This window comes from Perna viridis, chromosome 1 (genome assembly GCF_037379345.1).
Source record: "Perna viridis isolate PV_CMFRI_1.1 ecotype Kerala chromosome 1, ASM3737934v1, whole genome shotgun sequence".
Taxonomy (NCBI): domain Eukaryota; kingdom Metazoa; phylum Mollusca; class Bivalvia; order Mytilida; family Mytilidae; genus Perna; species Perna viridis.
In genome coordinates, this window is record NC_142445.1 from 26,371,858 (window position 1) to 26,390,134 (window position 18,277).

An 18,277-nucleotide genomic window follows, 5' to 3' on the forward strand; every position below is an offset into this window, starting at 1 on the left:
TCACTTAATTGGGACTTCAAAAGTTCAATATTTATGACTTGAACTCATTATTCTCAAATTGAAACTGAAAAATACGCGCCTGAAATGAGAAGATATGTTGGATGGATCGATTAATAAGAAAATAGTACCTAACCTGTCTATTGTACGCCATTTATAAGCTAAAACTTAACATTTTGGTTCATGTTGAGGTACTTTTTTTTCATGGGTAGGGTTGCAATTTTTCACCTAACTTGACTTGGAAAAGTTTAAATGTTTATTACTTGGGCTCACTTGAAAACAACTAAGACACTATATAAATATACTGTATCATACAAAATCTTGTTTAAACTACGGTATTCTGTAAAATTGACAATGACGGGTGATATAGAAGAAATTCTGAAATTCTGAAAATTCTCCTTTTTACGATTTCATAACAATTATAACCCCAAAAAGAAAATCAAGGGCCTATGGAATTCCATGAATAAATTAAAACTTGAAAAACTCAGCAAGACCCTATATAGACTAAAAAAATCTTTGTCACAATAAAAAATAGTCATATAAAATTAATCAAACGCATGCCAAGTATGTATATTTATTAACATACACAATACATTGTATTTATTGTATTATATCACTCACACGGAAGTTATAAAAGCTACTTAAGTACATTTCCTAAGCAGCTTAAATAAAATCTGACAATTTCAAATCCTTTAAAACATAAGTTGCCAGTAGTAAGAAGTCTATTATATATTTAGAATACGCTAGTATATTAGATTGGCTAGCCACTTTTCACTAATCTGCGCAAGTCCAATAACCAATATCGAAAAATTCCGTTTTACTGTGTATTGTTACAAGTCAAGGTGAGAATCAGGCACTTCAAATACTATTTACATGTAGATGTAAATTGATACAGGCATACTCATGTCAGTTACTGTTAATTTATGCTACATGCTGTCCCATTTTCGTACTGAATTGAATTGAAAGAGTAATGGTACATTGTACAATAAATATTGAAACACTGTCCTAGTTTTCAACAAAAAATCTATCTAATATCAAACCTTTTAATCACACTGAACAGTATAATTTTGTGGAGTTAATAATTTCTAAATTTGTTAAATGCATTTCAGTTATAAAACTGAACTTGCATCCAATTTTTAGTATATCACACCTGCCTGACTTTTTATGTAATACACGGAAATGGACGTTGTATAAGATTGTAAATTCGTCAAAGCTGTGTGATTCTTTAAGGTCGTGTAAGTATATATACAAGTTATGAAATATAACCTAAGCTGCATGTATCTCAGCATCAGTACAAATAGCTGTTATGATTTACAGAGAAAAGACAATGAAACCAAAGCCACTTGACCTTATTTGTAGATGTATACGTAGATCACTTGTTCACCTCTTCTATTATCATAGCTCTAAGAAACAACACATCATATAGACACGGATACATGTAAAAATCAGGACAATTAATTGGGGAATGTGAGAAAAAAAATATATCACGAGTGCAAGTAGAACGCCCAGATTTAACGAGTGCACGGAACTTGCGTGCTTGGCACGGGTAATTATTTTGGTTATCACGATAACCTTAAAAATTGGTTATCCTATAATTATTATATAGATTTTTTTCTCCACGATTAATTTACTATTCTCAGTAAGAATTTTAAATTTTGTGTTCGGCAGATCGATAATCGTCCGAGAGTGAAATTATCGAGCTTATTTAACATGTGAAATAACGAAATTTATTTCACTTGGAACATTCGATAAAGGACTGCTTTCTATATAAAATGTATTTTGATGCCATATAATTCTCAAACGAAAGCTTTTAAACCACCCAGTGTGATATTTGGTAGAATATACGGACCGGCTGGATTTGAAAAAGGGGTAAGAACAAATCGGGAAAAAGTACATGTAGTATTATTAAAAGTAGGACAGTCACCCGTTTGATCACGTACAAATACAGTAATGTGCACGTATGCGGTGACAGTGGAAAAGTCAGGACATCAATGAATCGAAATGCACCGAACGTTAAAGGAGAATTCTCATCTTATACAAGGATATAATACCTATAACTATCAATAATAGTTGGAAAAAAAATTTTCAAGTAAACTTGTATAGATTCATCATGCAGGTACATACAGGTACATGTACATGATGAATCATGGATTATTGACAAGACAAGGCTGACATTAAACGCTAGAGCAGCCTAAAACATACATTTCAAAACTACCAATATATACAAAACAACATGTATGTCTATATTTAAAGTATATTCGCAGGCGCGGAGTCATAGGAGCTGACCCAGATGGCGTGCGCCTTCCCTACATTCATAAAAAAAAATTTATGCATGGAATCTTAGTTTTTCCAAGTTGTACTCAAAAAACGTTCTCGCCAAGCTTCGGTCGGCCGTTAATACAAAATGTAATTCTATCGAAATCCTCTCCTTAACCTTTAGAGTTTTCATATAATAAAAATTCAAACAACAGGTATGTATTCGACAATTATAGCCGCATTATGTGCATGTTCATGTACAGAAGTGATATACATGTACATACGGCAGGGGAAAAACATATCGTAGGCGAATGTACTTTAAGGCATTTTGTTAATATTGATGCTTTATTAGATATTTGAAACTTCTATTGACAAATATTTTTAATATAGCCACACTCGAATAAAGAAATTTTCATAACTGTTTAACCTTAAAGCTATTCTCATTCTAGTCAAAATTAAATTTTAACTGATCATTTTACCATTAAATATATGTAATCTAAAACATGTCGCTGAACATTACAATATTTGTAGTTCAGGTAACATGTAAAGACACTTCTGACGGATCAATTTGGCTGAAAGATGTTTCATATATTATAAAGAAACTGAACCGAATATAAAAAACAGGGTTTACATGTGCATGTTTTTAAACAAAAAGTTGAGACATATTCATTAACAACAGCAAAATGAATAAAGTTCATAAGCAGCAAGACTCACACTTAACAAGACCTCTTTGTTTTAATGTAATTAGTAATCAAGGTCATGAAACACTCACCTAAGTATGGCTTGAATGGCAGATTTATCACAACTTGGTCCAATAAAAGTTGCATTGTTTATTGTTCGTCCTTTCTATGGCTAATACATATACATCAGATAATTTTTGACGAAATATTTTTTTAGATAACATCTATAGCTATTTCTTATGTTTAGGGTAGTCTAACAATTCATAAGCAAACAATAAAGTATCATGTTCGCGTAACTGTTTCAAAGGTTGCACCTAGAAAAAATAAATATCTTCATAGCTAAGCGTCAAATTTCCGTCTATCTAAAAATGATCGAGTGAAATTCCTACGATCTAGTATTGTAGAACTGAATTAATTTTTAAATTAATGATTCAAAAACAGTTCGTCTTACCTCCATGCCGAAACTTTACTATCCCATACATACAAGGTAAATAACTGGTCACGCTCTATTGAACGACCCAAATAACTTTTTAAGACTATTTATCGGAAGTAGATTAAAAGAAAATTTGATTAATCAACCGTTGTTTATTGTGCAATTAGATACCAGGTGTTTATTTACCTTGACATACGTCATTTTAAACATTTCAAGCCCCTAAGGACCTCATTGAGTTTTATTTAATTGATGAAATGTTATTCTTTTATTTAAAATGAGACCGTCTTATTGATGTCATAGTATTTGCCGACAATGACAGGGAGTAGTTGTATCTTTAATTCATCAGGTACATAGGAAATAGTGGGAGTTGCAAAAATATCCGTATCAAAATAGGAATTCCGAAAATCATACAATTTTTCTTGAGGATAATTAAGTTAAGTTTGAATCATATTTGTTAAAACTTAAGCAAAGTATGTAATGTACACCCAGTTTAAAAATATATGTTAAAAATTAAAATACCCACAGAAACAAACACACGGATTATGATTTCGAAAAGAACATAATATATATCATTGGTGTATTTAAGGAGTAGGGAATGAAGTTCATCGGTATTATCGATATTACATATTCATAACTTATGTCAAAATATATCAATTTTAGAAATTCGCTTATATTTAATATGATTTCCCAAAACAACAAAAACCCACAAAAATAAAGAATTGATAGGATATATGCATGAAACACGAGGAGGACCGTAACTTCAGCTTAGTTGCACGTCCTTAAGCATAGTCCCATGGTGACTTCTGCATATTGATCATTGTATCATCGATGTTAATAATATAGTTCATAAAGTGTCTTTTTTTGTCGAATTACTGAAGGTCAAATGCATATTTGTTTATATTTTAATTTTCAATTTTTTATTTTTTATTTTTCTGCATTATACACGATCAGGAATGCATTAATAACAACTGTACTTCCTTAAGCGCGTCCCTTGGTGCCTCTTAATTTGTAGAAAAACGTCCTTTGGTGCCTCTTAATTTGTAGAAAACGTCCCAAGATGCCTCTTAATTTGTAGAAAAACAACTAAATAGTGTCAATAGAATATGATAATAGATCATTCTATAAGTCTATATTTGAAAACAATGTATAGATTCTCTGCATCCCTATCATACGAATAATCATTTGTTGTTGTAATAATGATAAAATTGTACACGTTATTGTACAATAAGCCTCTTAGTTATTATGTGTCTTACATTGTCTTTATATATGCATCTGTGCATTTAGTCAAATATATTGTTTTGTCATGCCCCCGTGGGACCATGATTGGTGAAATAAAATACTTTGAACTTTGAACTCTACCGTTAAAGAGAACACTGTAGACAGCGGCTTCAATTATAAGAATTGCCAAATTGCTGTAAAGTTCATTATTCTTGGTGCCTTTGTTTTTTTTCCCTCTTTTTCCTGTATTGAAAACCACCTTCGTGGCCTCGGGGTAGCGTGCTCGCATCGAGTGCCGAGTCACACCGAAGACTGCAAAATTGGTAGTGACTACTTCTACGTCAAGCGAGCGGTATTTAAGGGAATTGAGAGTCGACTGGTTTGCTCGTAGTCAAACTCGATAAATTTGCTCAAGTTCGTGTGAAGAATGTCAGATTAGAAAAAAGAGCCGTAGCAGACGTGTAGTGGTCAAGTCAAACCCGTCTTGCCAAAAGAATTTTATTCAAGGAGTCAGGTCGATCTGATAGATATACATTGAGACCTAATAGAATTGTTATATTTCCGGTCACCTTACCGACCCCCAATCAGATCCCCCACCCAAAAGTTTTTATTTGTGATTTCCGGTCACCCTACCGACCCCCATTCAGATCCCCCACCCAAAAGTTTTTATTTGTGATTTCCGGTCACCCTACCAACCCCCATTCAGGTCACTTACTAAAAAGTTTTTATTTCTAATTTTGATATAAAAAAAAAAAAGAATAAAAAGCCTGCCGACTGTCTTACAGAAATCAAAGAGTTTAAAGTTAAAAATATTTTTTCAACCCCGGTTGTTTATATATAGAATCGGTTCCACACTTATTTCATTTCAAAAATTAAAAAAAATGTTTAAAAAATTGGGTGATTGGAAACACAATATATATATATATATATATATATATATATATATATTTTTTTTTTTTGGGGGGGGGGGGGGGCTAGGTATGCCGGATGAAAATTGCAAGTTCTTAATGAACTATCAGGATCATCTTACAAAATGTTGTTTACTTGAATGTCTAACATTTAAAAGGTCTGCTGAAGTAGCTCAAAAGTTACTGCCCAATGTTTTTTTTTCGGGGCACCCCATATTTTACGAAGTGATAATGATAGGGAATTCACAGCCAGTGTTGTGAAGGGTAATAACATAATTACCAAAACTGATAAAATTTATGTAATAGTCAAAAAGGAGGTCCGTATAACAAATGGCAATATCAGGGAAACATCCGAAAAGTTGGAATCCACAGCAATGGTTCTGACTTGGTACAGGCATTTCCGAAAGGAATGATGGGTTAAACCAGGTTTTACGGCGCGCTTTACCTCGCGCTTCTATTACTTTTCATTATTTCCGGTATATTTCAACACAAACGGATACCACAGCATATTACACAACTAAAGCAACTGTGACCTGAATTGGCTATTGTGCATGTACCCTCATCCCCAGGGTAGTATTGATGGAGAAAGTGGTAATGATCGTGATGTGGTTATGATGTGGAGATGCCAAACAACGGCAAAACAAGCTGGTTTATACATGAATAAAGTTGGTTCAGTTTCAAAAGAATCAGACCGTTCTACAATTAAACATTCTCCATATGAAGCAATGTTTGGGTGTGTACCGGAAGTAGGATTGCCTTCTTCTCCCATGCCACCAGAATTTCTTATTGTTCTGCGACGGAAGAAGACTTTGCAAGATTGCACAGCGAACATGAGAAATCAGATGAAACATCTTTCCCCCATAACCGCTGAGGAAACAACAAGCGAAATACGCGAACTTTAACGCATGTGTACTCAATGAAGCAGCACATTAAAAAAAAATAAGACAGATCAAATGTCCTGTTATATATGGCACCGAATAGAAACTATTCGAAGGCAATGTCATGAGAGTGGTGGAAATTTCATAAGACAGGCTGATAGAATGGTTTCGCGCAGCAATGTAATTCTACATTCGATCCAGGTAAAACTATGCGACTGTGTTCCTACACCAAGTGTTGACAAGGTCGTGGTTAGCCGAGAAATCTACTCTGCTTATTACAACTCAGGATGAGGAAAACGAGCAGTTTCAATTAGAAACAAAGTTTGGTCGTCTGAATGTTTCTTATTCATGAAACTGTTACAAAAACAAAGAAGTGAGTGTTCGCTAAGTAGCAAGACTGTTGCAGTTGCAATCTATCGGCACTGGGCAGGGATATGTCAAGTGCTGTTGCAAAACTGGTTGCAAAACTAAGACATGTATATGTATTAGGACCCATGTTTTGTGTAACTCGAGATATCACAATAACCTATGTTGTAAAGCGAATGGAAATAAATACTAGTATTTGAAAACTTTGTGAGATTGCGCTTTCTTCTTGTCTTTCTAATATCACTTCATTGGCTTCTAGTTGCACTTGCTTGATTTTATGATTTCATGCATTAAAGCATGGCCAGTAAATATGTATGCTTTTCATAAAATCATTATAAATCAGTAAATATATGTAATAACATGTACCGGTTCTTTTAGTAAATACAATTTACGTGTTTTGCCTAAATCATTCAGCCAATGCATGTATTTAATGAATAATTTAAGAAATACGGTACGCATATTTCCTGATTACATGAATTTACTGCGACATATTTACATGTATATACAATCAATGTAAAACAAAATAAAATTAACTATTTCTATGAGCAATTAATTACCTAACGCTTCCAACTAAAACACGAAAAGTGCATAAACGTGATTTGTATGATCTATTTCCACAGCTCTTAAAAAACCGCAAGAGAGGAACAGAGCGAACTAAGATACTATCTAACCCATCTAGTCAAGATATATCTATATTTCAAATATCAAGTAAATCGGGTATAGTAAAAAAAAAAAGCCCAGACGACTAAAGTTTTTATCAAACTATTCAAATTCAAGGGCCATTGCTCAGTAAAAATATAAATTGATTAGAACAATATTCGAAGTAATTTGTCACAGTAAAGAAATGTACAATTCTATACGAGCAATGCAAAGAGTGTGGATATCGAATATACAATACATGTATATTACCGGAAAATAGCTAGGGCTAATCTGACTGTTTCGAAGCGAGTGGAAATAAATATTTTGATTTGATATTTCCGGCAATATTCATGTATTGTTTTTATCCTGCAACACATTTTCTAAATAAAACATGCGAATTTGGTCCAAAATAGACCCTTTTGTGCTAACGTTGGGGTAGTCGATGAGCATGCGTAGAGCATGCTCAATATACACTTCCGCGAGGAAAATTCTTTTGAACATGCTCACCAAATTACCACAAAAGGGTCTATAGTTTACTTTTTTCAGTAATTTTTTTGAGCGCGGCGGTCGGCGAGAACACCTTTAACCTAGTTTCCTGTTTTTGATGTTGCTCATACATGAAAAGGTAACCTGCAATGTAGGACTTGGTGTTATTTGTATAGTAGAAAGCTTAATTGCAGGATAAAATCCATGGGCATTTGAGTAAATACAGACAGCAAACAAAATCTATGTTGTAATGTCATTGTGAAGAAGATCAAAATGTAGCAAAATATCAAATGAATACGAAGAAGATCAAAGTGTAGCAAAATATCAAATGAATACATGTATCTGCAAGCATACCCCCCCCCCAACCACAAAAAAGGCGGAAAACTGTATTTGCAGTCAGTTTCGTAGTCAAAGGGTCACAACACAGCAAAGAATATTTGACCCGTAACAAAACTGTAACTTGTCACAATTTATAAATGTAGCAATTATCAAATTGATTTTTACAAGCAAATTATACGAAAACATAATTTGCCAGTTTGACTGACGGACAGGGAGTAAACCTAAATATAAAAACAAAAGGCTACCCTTTTTCTTTCAAGGGTAATAAATTTAACAAGGAGATGTCCAACAATTTTGACTCAGGAAGACTTTGGCAGAACTTATCATAAGGATCATTTCATCAACTGAAAGTTTCTTTCTGTCTCTTATAGGTTTCAAGATATTGGCTGAAAACTGTAAAAAAAATCATCTTTCAAGGGAAATAACTGTTACAAGGAGTCGCCTGACAACTTTGATCCCTGAAGACCTTTGAAGGGATTATAATAAGGATCATTTCAGCAATTGAAAGAGTTTGGCTAAACCCAGCAGTTTTGAGATATGTGCGAAAAAATACTGTCTGACCCCTATGTTCTACTTTTAGTAGGGCCATGTTTTTTGATGGATCAAACATCCCCACATCAGTTCTATGCAGGATACCAGAAGGAATATTCATAACAAGCTTGATTTCAATTGGTCAAAGAAGATTTTTGAAAGAAATAACATTAAAAATAGCAAAAATCGTTGAAAAAGGGCAATAACTCCAACATGGCTTAAGGGATTAAAACCAAAATTTGACCAGAGATAGATATCATCAATGCTAAACACTTTTAACCTATATCAGAATTTAGCTAAACATAACGATTTTGGAGAACTGTGTGAAAAACTACTGTCTGACCACTATGTTTTTCGACGAACCAAAAATCCCCACATAAATTCTATTACATTTATTAACAAGTTTGGTTCTAATCAGTACAGTAGTTTCAGAGAAGAGTTTTGTACAATTGTTAACGACGACGGACGCCATGTGATGGCAATAGCTAACATGGCCTTTGGCCAGGTGAGCTAATAAGTATAGCACCCCCTTCGGCGAAGTTCTCCGGCGGGAGACTTAACACCAGCTATAAAAGACCACAAATTTGTTTTCAATACTTACAGTGAGGACCATCTTACACTCATTTTACAATTGGTTTCTATTCGACAATATTCTGTGCAAAATGCAAAAAATGTTGACGAAATTCGTCGGCCATATTATATACTTAATTTCTCCAAGACAAACTTCTGTGAAAATTAATCCCATCCAAGCATTTATTGAAACTAACTATTCAAGATTAAAAGGAAATCCGTAAAAAATGTAGACAATATACATACCTAAATGATGTATTTACTAATTTACCCGAACAAATTGTCCCCAAAATCGATTTCTGTGTAAACCATTCCCATTCAAGTTCTACCATAAACTATTCGCGTAAGTCTGTAGGAAATCCGTCAAAATGTAGACGCTATACACACGGCAAACCTCAATGAATTATTTTAAAATTTACTTATTGACTTTTAAAGACATGACTCGTTACGTAACAACTAGACGTTATCACACCTTGGTATACTACATATAATATTGATTAAAACTGCACCCATTGGTTATATGCACTTACGTTCTAAATTAAAAGTAAACATGAAATGGAATAGCCTTTTTTATCATTGTTACCCAGTGGCACCCACGGATCCAGGAGGATCTCGAGTTGGAACCAATAGTAGTCGAGTTGAATCTGCACACATTTTGGGCAAAAATGAGCGTGTAATAGCCCGAAAACCCTTTTTCTGTAAGCCACTTTCCAAAATTTCTAAATCCGCGCCTGTACACTGAATCCTCAAAATACTATTAATCACATGATAGCGCTTTGTTTACGATTAAAGTGAAAGCTACTACTACTAGTGTTAAAGTTCTCTTTAGAATGGTTTTGTAAATACCTCACGTTAACATAATCGCAATACAATAGTGACGCTACGGATTTCGTACAACTGCCATTTTTCATCCTACTGAGGTAATTGTTTTCTGTTTGATATATTCACCATATTCATACACCGGCTTATTCACCTAATCGGAACTTCTTGTGCATTTCCGCAACACTGAAAAATAACATCCGATGCTGAAAAGAGAGTTTCTTCTTGAAAAAATTGCTGGTATTGTAGTCATGGTCAGTTTAAACTAATAATATCAACAAGGTTGCGCTAAAAATTAGATATCCTAGAAATAAAGAACAACAAATTTTCAAGAATTTTTATGCGAAGCGAGGTGCTAAGAAAATCAAAGACTGAAGTCTTCAAATTAGCAAGTCGTCAAATATTCTCGGTCACTGATTTTGGCTTACTTTCAACATCCGAAATGGCAAGAATGCGATATATTCAAAAATCGGGTGACCTATGATAAAATCTTGGTCCCCTTGATATGATTACTCTTTCGTAACCGTGATGACCCGAATGTTTTCAATGACTTGGAACCAGATTAAACAATTGGCAATGGCTATATATAGATATCGAGGTCCTGAATGAGTAATTAAGGGAACCAAGGTTATAGCGGTAATCAAAAGAATGTAATCCAGGGACAAAGACCAGACATGGAAAACAGACATTCACAACAAAGAACATAAAGTAACTAAAATCATACATACTAAGTAACAAAAGTAAATGAGCAACTCGGACTCCACTAAAAACTGGGAGCATGGACCATGTGCACCGGTAGGGTAAGCGTCCTCTGCTTTTCTAGAAACACCCGCCGAGTTGCTCATAAAAAGTCAAGTTCGGGGTAGACAAACGAGGAAAGGAAAACTATGACCCGTTGAATACATCAGTTTTCATGATGCTGATGGACACACCATAACGAATATAATTATATATGACCTATATATAGTCAATTGTAATGAACCCGTGATTGAATCGGAAACTGGGTAATATTACATAAATTCAATGCTAACCGATAATTTCACCTTTTAATGTAAACTTACAATCAAAAACATACAGACGTGTATGATTTTTTTTTTAAATGAGGTACGTTGTAGCGATATCTTTGGGTCGTTTATGATGTTGACCGGGGAACCAGATTAAACAACTGGCAATGAATATTCATAGATACTGGGTCAATGCTATTGTATATTACCAATATAGTCTTGTAACGAGACCCTGTGCCTGAATCGGAAACTGGGTAATGTTCAATGCTAACCGATCACTTCACGTAAATTTCCCGTTCTAATACAAGCAAGAAACGCACGCAGATCACACGTGTTTGATATTTAAGAAGTACATTTTTATCTCGTATGAAGCTAGAACTATGACGCTGTGACGGTAAACATGGCAAAGATATGCAGCATTACGTGGCGTATAACTATATATTCATGCAAATCATAAGCGAATATTAAGTACTGAAATTACGACTGCATGAAGACGCTAAGAATATTAGCGACTTAAAAAGTAATGGCAAACAATTTGATCAGTTTAATCTATAATTTTAGATCGTTTTCGTTAAGTTTACTCATTCGTTTTTCTGTTCTATCCATCTCTAATTATAGATGGTGATATGAGGCTGACTTCACAGTGTCCGTAGTATCCTTCATCTCAAGTTCTTCGGGGTAGATTCAATGTGTGAAATTCCCGAAACTAGAATTGTTTTAACAATAATATGTGATCTGTAAAGCGGCCTGAAACTGAGATCAAAGAATCTGGCCAACCGACGTTCCTTCCGTTCATTAAAAAGTGAAGGAATAGGTCAGCGAGTAGAGGAGCACAATTTGTTCCCACCAGTATGCCGACCGCATTTTGAAAAACGCGTCCGCCACACATGAAAATATATGTTATGAATTAAAGAAAAACTTGCATTCCGTAAGTATGAAAAAGGCTGTTGCCAGAGCTTAAGTTTGTGCTCTTTTCATTTAACAAAAATATATATTAAAAAAATTAGTAATCAAGATATTTTTAACTAGCAATCATAAATCAAAGACATAAAGAATTTAAAATATAATACCTGTACGAGTGCAAGATAAGGACAATTCAGACACCCGACATAGTTCTATCGAGAGAACTATTATATCTTACTCATTCCCAATCTTGCATAAGAAAAGCTGATGTTTGATTCTTTTCCTCATTTCGAGTTTGTTTTCCAAGTAGATGTTTGACTCGAAATTAACAGCTGATCATGCCAGTGTTACGTCACGACCAGGTGTAAAATATGGGTCACTTAAAAACGTAAACACACTGCAAGAATCAATCGTCAATTATTCTTCAAACACGTATTGATGAGATATGATCGTTCACGAACACTTTATTCAAGTGTGTCATTTTTCACGGGAAAGCGCACGTGTTTAGTCTCAATCCGTGCTCGCGAATTCGAAAAACGGGAATTTTCTTGTCTCTTTGGTGAAGAAGAAAATATTAATGAACTCACACCTTGTTATCAATACCAGACAGTGTCACGAATAGAACCACAAAGAAACGTTTACGTAATCATAAATTGACCTAAATTTATATTTTTTGTCGATAGAATTAAAGTAATTGGACCAGACAGACAATCATAACTTTTATATTTCGTTAGATAACACTTTAAGTCTGAATTTAAGTTATATTTGCATAAATTACGAGTTTGTTGCACGATTCTTATATTGATGCTGTTGATAAATTTATAACATATCTGTTGATTTAAATGAGAATGCAGATTTCGTAATAGTTTTATACCAAAAAAAAAAAACAAGTAGTTTTTCATTTTTCTAAAATTAGGACTTTATTAAAAAATCTAATCTCCAACATAAAAGATTACCCCCTTCTCCAAATGCTCTTTTATTACCTAAATGAAGAAAACAAACTTAATGTTTTTGTCTTTTAATGAACTAAATTTCGAAAGTTACATGGTGTTATTGATAAATGACGAAACTACGGGCTATTGAAAAAAAAACTAAAAAAATATGCATAAGAACGGAAATCGATCTAAATGGGAGATAACTCATAGAGAATAACATCTGTTATATAAGATCGATTGAAAATATAACACAATTACAATGTACAATCGATCACTCTTTGCACGAATTAAATATCTTTACATAAAGCAGTTATAAGACTAATGTTTCTACTCAATATCCAAATAAAGATAGAAAACAAATATACACGCTTTTTATCAGTGACTTTTTATCTCATTCATACATTGCACATTCATTCACTTCAAACCCAAATTTTTACTGAAAGTATGACAGTACTAAACGACTTTACAAAAAATTATCAACTGTTTTAACCACAAAAGACTTTAATCCGCTTTAACCCTTTTTTTGTATGTAAACAATGTTATTTCTACCTTGCACTGGGTGTATGACAACCAAACTTATCGAGTAAATAGTGTTGTCATGAAGTTTAACCGCCGTATTACAAATAATTTGTGGAAAATAATCGAATTCCTGTTAGAGGAAAAGATATCCTTGCTTCGTATAGTTACTCAATTATCATTTATATACAAAGGAAACTAAGAATTTGAATTCCTGTTCGAAATCCAGTGTTGTACCTGAACCAGGGACTTTAAAATTCACCCAACACACCATTCATAAAAATACTTCTCAAATAGTATTTGGTATTATACATTCAATGTAAACATAGAATTTAATACTAAAAGTGTACTGAATGGAGAACTTCTAGAGTCCTTTTAAAAAAGAAGTGTTTACAATAAATCGAACGAATAGCAAACAAAATTTCATGTTTATCACACCCGCAATAGCTCCATTCCTGACACAGCCCCTATTCCACATACCTTTACATAGGGGGCCCAAGGGGGCTACGGAGGACTCAACCTCTCAGGCTAGAAAGTTAGCTTGGTATATGAAAAAACAATGTAATTTTACTAGAGCGTCCATCATTAAGGCTAGACAGTGGGCCTCCCCTTACGGAATTTCTGGATCCGTCACTGCTTCTTCACTATGTTTCAACCATTAGTTATATTCTTCATACAAAGTATCTAAAACAAGTGCAATATTAAAACGACTTACCTGAAATTATATTTTACGCATAATCTGCTATGATATTCTGTCAGGAATTCACAAAATATTATGTAGTGTATATGTAATTCCAAAAACACGTGGATATTGCGTTGTATATTACTATTATTAGAATTGTCTAGCTTGAATACAGTTTCTTCTGTCCAGACAGTAATTAACGTCTTACGAGTCAGTGAGGTAAATTGCTTGTGCAGCAAGGCGCGTTACCTATTTACAATATGCACATTACCCTATCTGTACAGGTGATCAATAGAGATATCCGATCTTGTTTACTTCAAACTTCGTCTTAATGCTTCATTTTGTGCATGTAAATTTTAACTGATAGGGATAGTATTGGATAACATGCAGGAAGATGCCTATCCTACTACTACTAATTCCTCTTAAATTATGAATGTAAAATAATATTTGGTTAGACTATTATATCAACCGGAAAAGATTTAAGTGGAAGAAAACTAAACGCGGAAATGGAAAATTATCGCTAAATTAAAGAATAGACAACAGGAATATATCATACTATTTATATTAAGTGACAATCCACAAAAAATTCAGAGTTTTAGGTAAGGGGGGACCCTACTCCAGCAATGCTAGAGGTTGTCTGGCAAGCTATTTCCTGGCTTGGTGCCATTCTAACTTATAGCATATGACACGTTGATAGCCACCGCGAACCTGCATTAGCTGAACATGTGTTTTAAAATATTTTAGGTTTTTTATTTACATAAAAGAAGTTTAACCTACCGGAAATCGAGCGATAAAAATCCTAAATATTATTTAAATACCTAAAAAACATTTCTAATGAAGACAGGTGTCAAAATGTCCAGCAATTAGGTCACCAATTTTACGGAAAACAATATATTTTTGACAAAACGAACTTAAAGTTGGTAAAGGCAATTTGATATGTTCGTTTCACAAATTTTAAAATCCGTAATTTTATCAACCGGAATTACACACTCAAAAAGCTAAAAACCAAATATGTAGTTCATTTACAAAGAATTTCCAGCATTACCGGACTTTCTCATCAGGTAAGTCATTTGTTTTTCCTCAGTTTAGTCACCTTCTCCCGTGTTATGGTAAAGAAACTGTATAAAATGTTTTAAATGGTAAATAGTTTACTATAATTTTGCCGATTTCAAAGAACGTCGGAACGAGCGTTATATGCAAAATGGCGCTCAGAAGTAAGAGGTTAGGGTATGGAGGAACGGAATTCCAACCTCTTACTTTGTAGGAGTAGGTGGGACCCCCCAAAAAGTCAGGAGGACCTTACTGTCATTCTGTCATGTAGTTTAAAAACTTTTTCTTTTGAGTTATTTAACTTTTTCTCATTTCGAAAACCCAAAGGCGTAGAAACACACTTTCACTATCAATTCTTGGTAATATTTGGTGTTTCTGAATTCAACGTATTTCACCTAATAGGGCAATGATCTATTGTGATACCACGTTTCCTGCAAGCTTTTTTTCTTGAAAAAAACAAGTATTGTTTTAAATAATTGAAAAATAACTTTGATAAAGGGAACTATATTCGTTTACAAAGACATTTGCTTTTGCATCAAGAAATAAATAGTCTGGAAAGCCATTAAGAAAAAAATGAATAGGCAGTATCCATAATTATTATCGTAATATTTTTTGTTTGTTGCCAGGACCTATATTTTCTCACAATAAAATGGCAGGACAGAAGATCTCTCAGATTTGTTGTGACATAATTATATCGTTAAGTTAATTCTCTATCCTACATTACATCACCTAGACCTAGATGAGCTGTCCCATACTGCCATACATCATGCAGATTTATCCTACTAGGGGGAATGACCCGGCCAGCGAAAGCTATATTTTTATGTAGCCTAGGTAGCCGAGTGGTCTAGGGCGCTAGATCTTGTGCAGGCGGTTTTGCCGTAGATGTCACAGTGGCGCGAGTTCGAGTCCCGCGAAGGGAACGACCAAAAATCTGTTTGGCAAATTTGGCAGTTCTAACATCGTTGGGACTTTTTCAGACCTTTCTATGCTTACTTTATCTTCCATGTATCAATTTGATCCGATGGAACGGTATAGCGAATAAAATCGTCACATTCTGAGACGTATGTATGATATTGATTTGTTGTGACCTGTATCATTTATTTTATCTTCTATCCTACATAAAAAACACCTAGATGAGCTGTCTTCTTGTACTACCATACATCGTGTACCAAGTTAAATTCCTAGATTAATCCTACGAGGAGGAATGATCCGGCCAGCGAAAGCTATAGTTTTATATAGCATAGTTGGCCGAATGGTCTAGAGCGCTGGACTTGGTGCAGGCGGTGTTGCCATACATGTAGATGTCACAGCGGTACGAGGTCGAGTCTCACGAAGGGAGTAACCAAACATCTGCTTCTGACATCGTTGGGAATTTAAGTACATTTTTGTATATTTGCTTAATCTGGTTCTCTGGTTCCGTTGGGCAATATCATAAGCAATCCAAAGAAACTTGTCCAACGAAAACATTTCCCGCACCTTCCTGACAACACACTGTTTTGATTGAAAAATATTCAAGTCATCACGATTACGGAAGAGTAATTATATCAAAGTAACCAAGAATCTAGAGAAAGTCACCCGATTTTAGAGCATATCGCATTCGTGCCATTTTGGATGTTAAAAGGAAGCCAAAATCAGCGGGATAGAATATTTGACCATTATCGACTTTGAACACTCCAGTCTTTGATTTTAACTTAATATTTAAAAACGTTCAAATTAGGACCATATTTTATAAATTTTGCAAATTTGCAAATTACAGTTTTATGTCAGTTAAAAAATATCAATATTACAAAACAATAAAAAAAAAATTGAATCTGGTTTTACTTTATGATTTTTTTTTAAATATTGTGAATAAATACGCTGTACATAAGATAAACGGAATAGTATCTCCATTTTCCTCACATTCGATGAACCCTTCGGTTGTGTACAGTCCTATTAATTTTATTTTCCTTATTCTGAGGAATCAGAAAACATTGCTGCTTTATGAAAGTTCCCTATTCGTATTGATTACTTGTATCTGATCGTTTCAGTGCTTAATAATGTTTAACTCTAGCTTCTACGGTAGGCCCTGTAACATATTCTTATGCAGCTACAAAGAGGTCCCTTGATTTCAGATGTACGCGATAGATCAAACCATTCATAATTTTACGATAAACATAAAAGTGTTCAGATTTTATATAATCTGAACAAGTGTATCGCTAAAGATGAAAGTTACTAGTAATTAATTCTAGTTTTCTTTACACATTTGATCTGGAACTTTACTTACGATTCCAGAGGTTTTATGTAGTCAAAGACTGAAATAAATGTAACTTGTGTACGTGTACCAATTTATGTATCATTACTCATGACGTCTTACACATAGTCGTATCAAAATATATTCGATAGCTTAGGAAGTGGGTTCAAGAGAAAGCGGGATAATATTTCTTGTACTGAACAAAAGACATGAAGATTTTGATTTTTTTAAATTGTGAGGAAAACCTTAGCAATTGGTTTGCAATATTTGTCCTTTAATTATAGTATTTAATTTCAGAAGTTACACACGACTTTTCTTTTGATTAAAAAATGACCATGTGACTGTGACGTCATCTACTCGTTAAGCTTTGATGCTATTCAAATCAAACTGATATATTTTCCCCGCCTATTTGAAATAACATCGATGACCATGGATCGCCTCTAGATTGAGGTTATTTATAGACAGAAAAAAATATAACAAAAGATATTTACGACACGTGACTATTCCTAAATTATCAGACGTCACATACTTTACTTTCCCATGGATACTTACTTCAAGAACCACATGCATGATACAAGGCGGAAGTCATGGGTATTGGGCCCTAATAGAACCGGGACGACTTTTATGCTGGTCTAGTTGTCCCTCATTTCAACCCTCCTGTCAGACTGAAATCAGTCCCTCGATGATTTTATTTTCATAGATTAAATTCGCATAGATTACGTCGTCCTTTAATTTCGTTGATTAGAGCGAAGCTGTCTTTGTCAGTATTTTTGTGATAGCTGTATATCAAATATATTATTTTTATACAGTTAAGTATACAGCAACAAAAAAAATGTA

At 33.9% G+C, this 18,277-nt stretch overlaps 1 protein-coding gene across 5 annotated transcripts in view; it reads right to left on the reverse strand.

The window, feature by feature from the left end:
* LOC148627987 (uncharacterized) overlaps positions 1-15,001 on the reverse strand; it is a 29,229-nt gene extending 14,228 nt beyond the window's left edge. The window contains exon 1 of one of the 5 annotated variants that reach the window (XM_088582776.1): positions 14,979-15,001. Coding sequence is in view for 1 of the 5 variants with exons in the window: in XM_088582739.1 (XP_088438865.1) it covers positions 3,385-3,390 (6 nt within the window). In the remaining 4 variants the exon portion in view is untranslated. Of the gene's footprint in view, positions 1-3,384; positions 3,531-9,547; positions 9,738-10,147; positions 10,270-14,193; positions 14,556-14,978 lie in introns of those variants that run through there. The other 4 variants (XM_088582750.1, XM_088582767.1, XM_088582759.1 and 1 more) reach the window with 4 other exon arrangements.
* Positions 15,002-18,277: the final 3,276 nt, after the last annotated feature.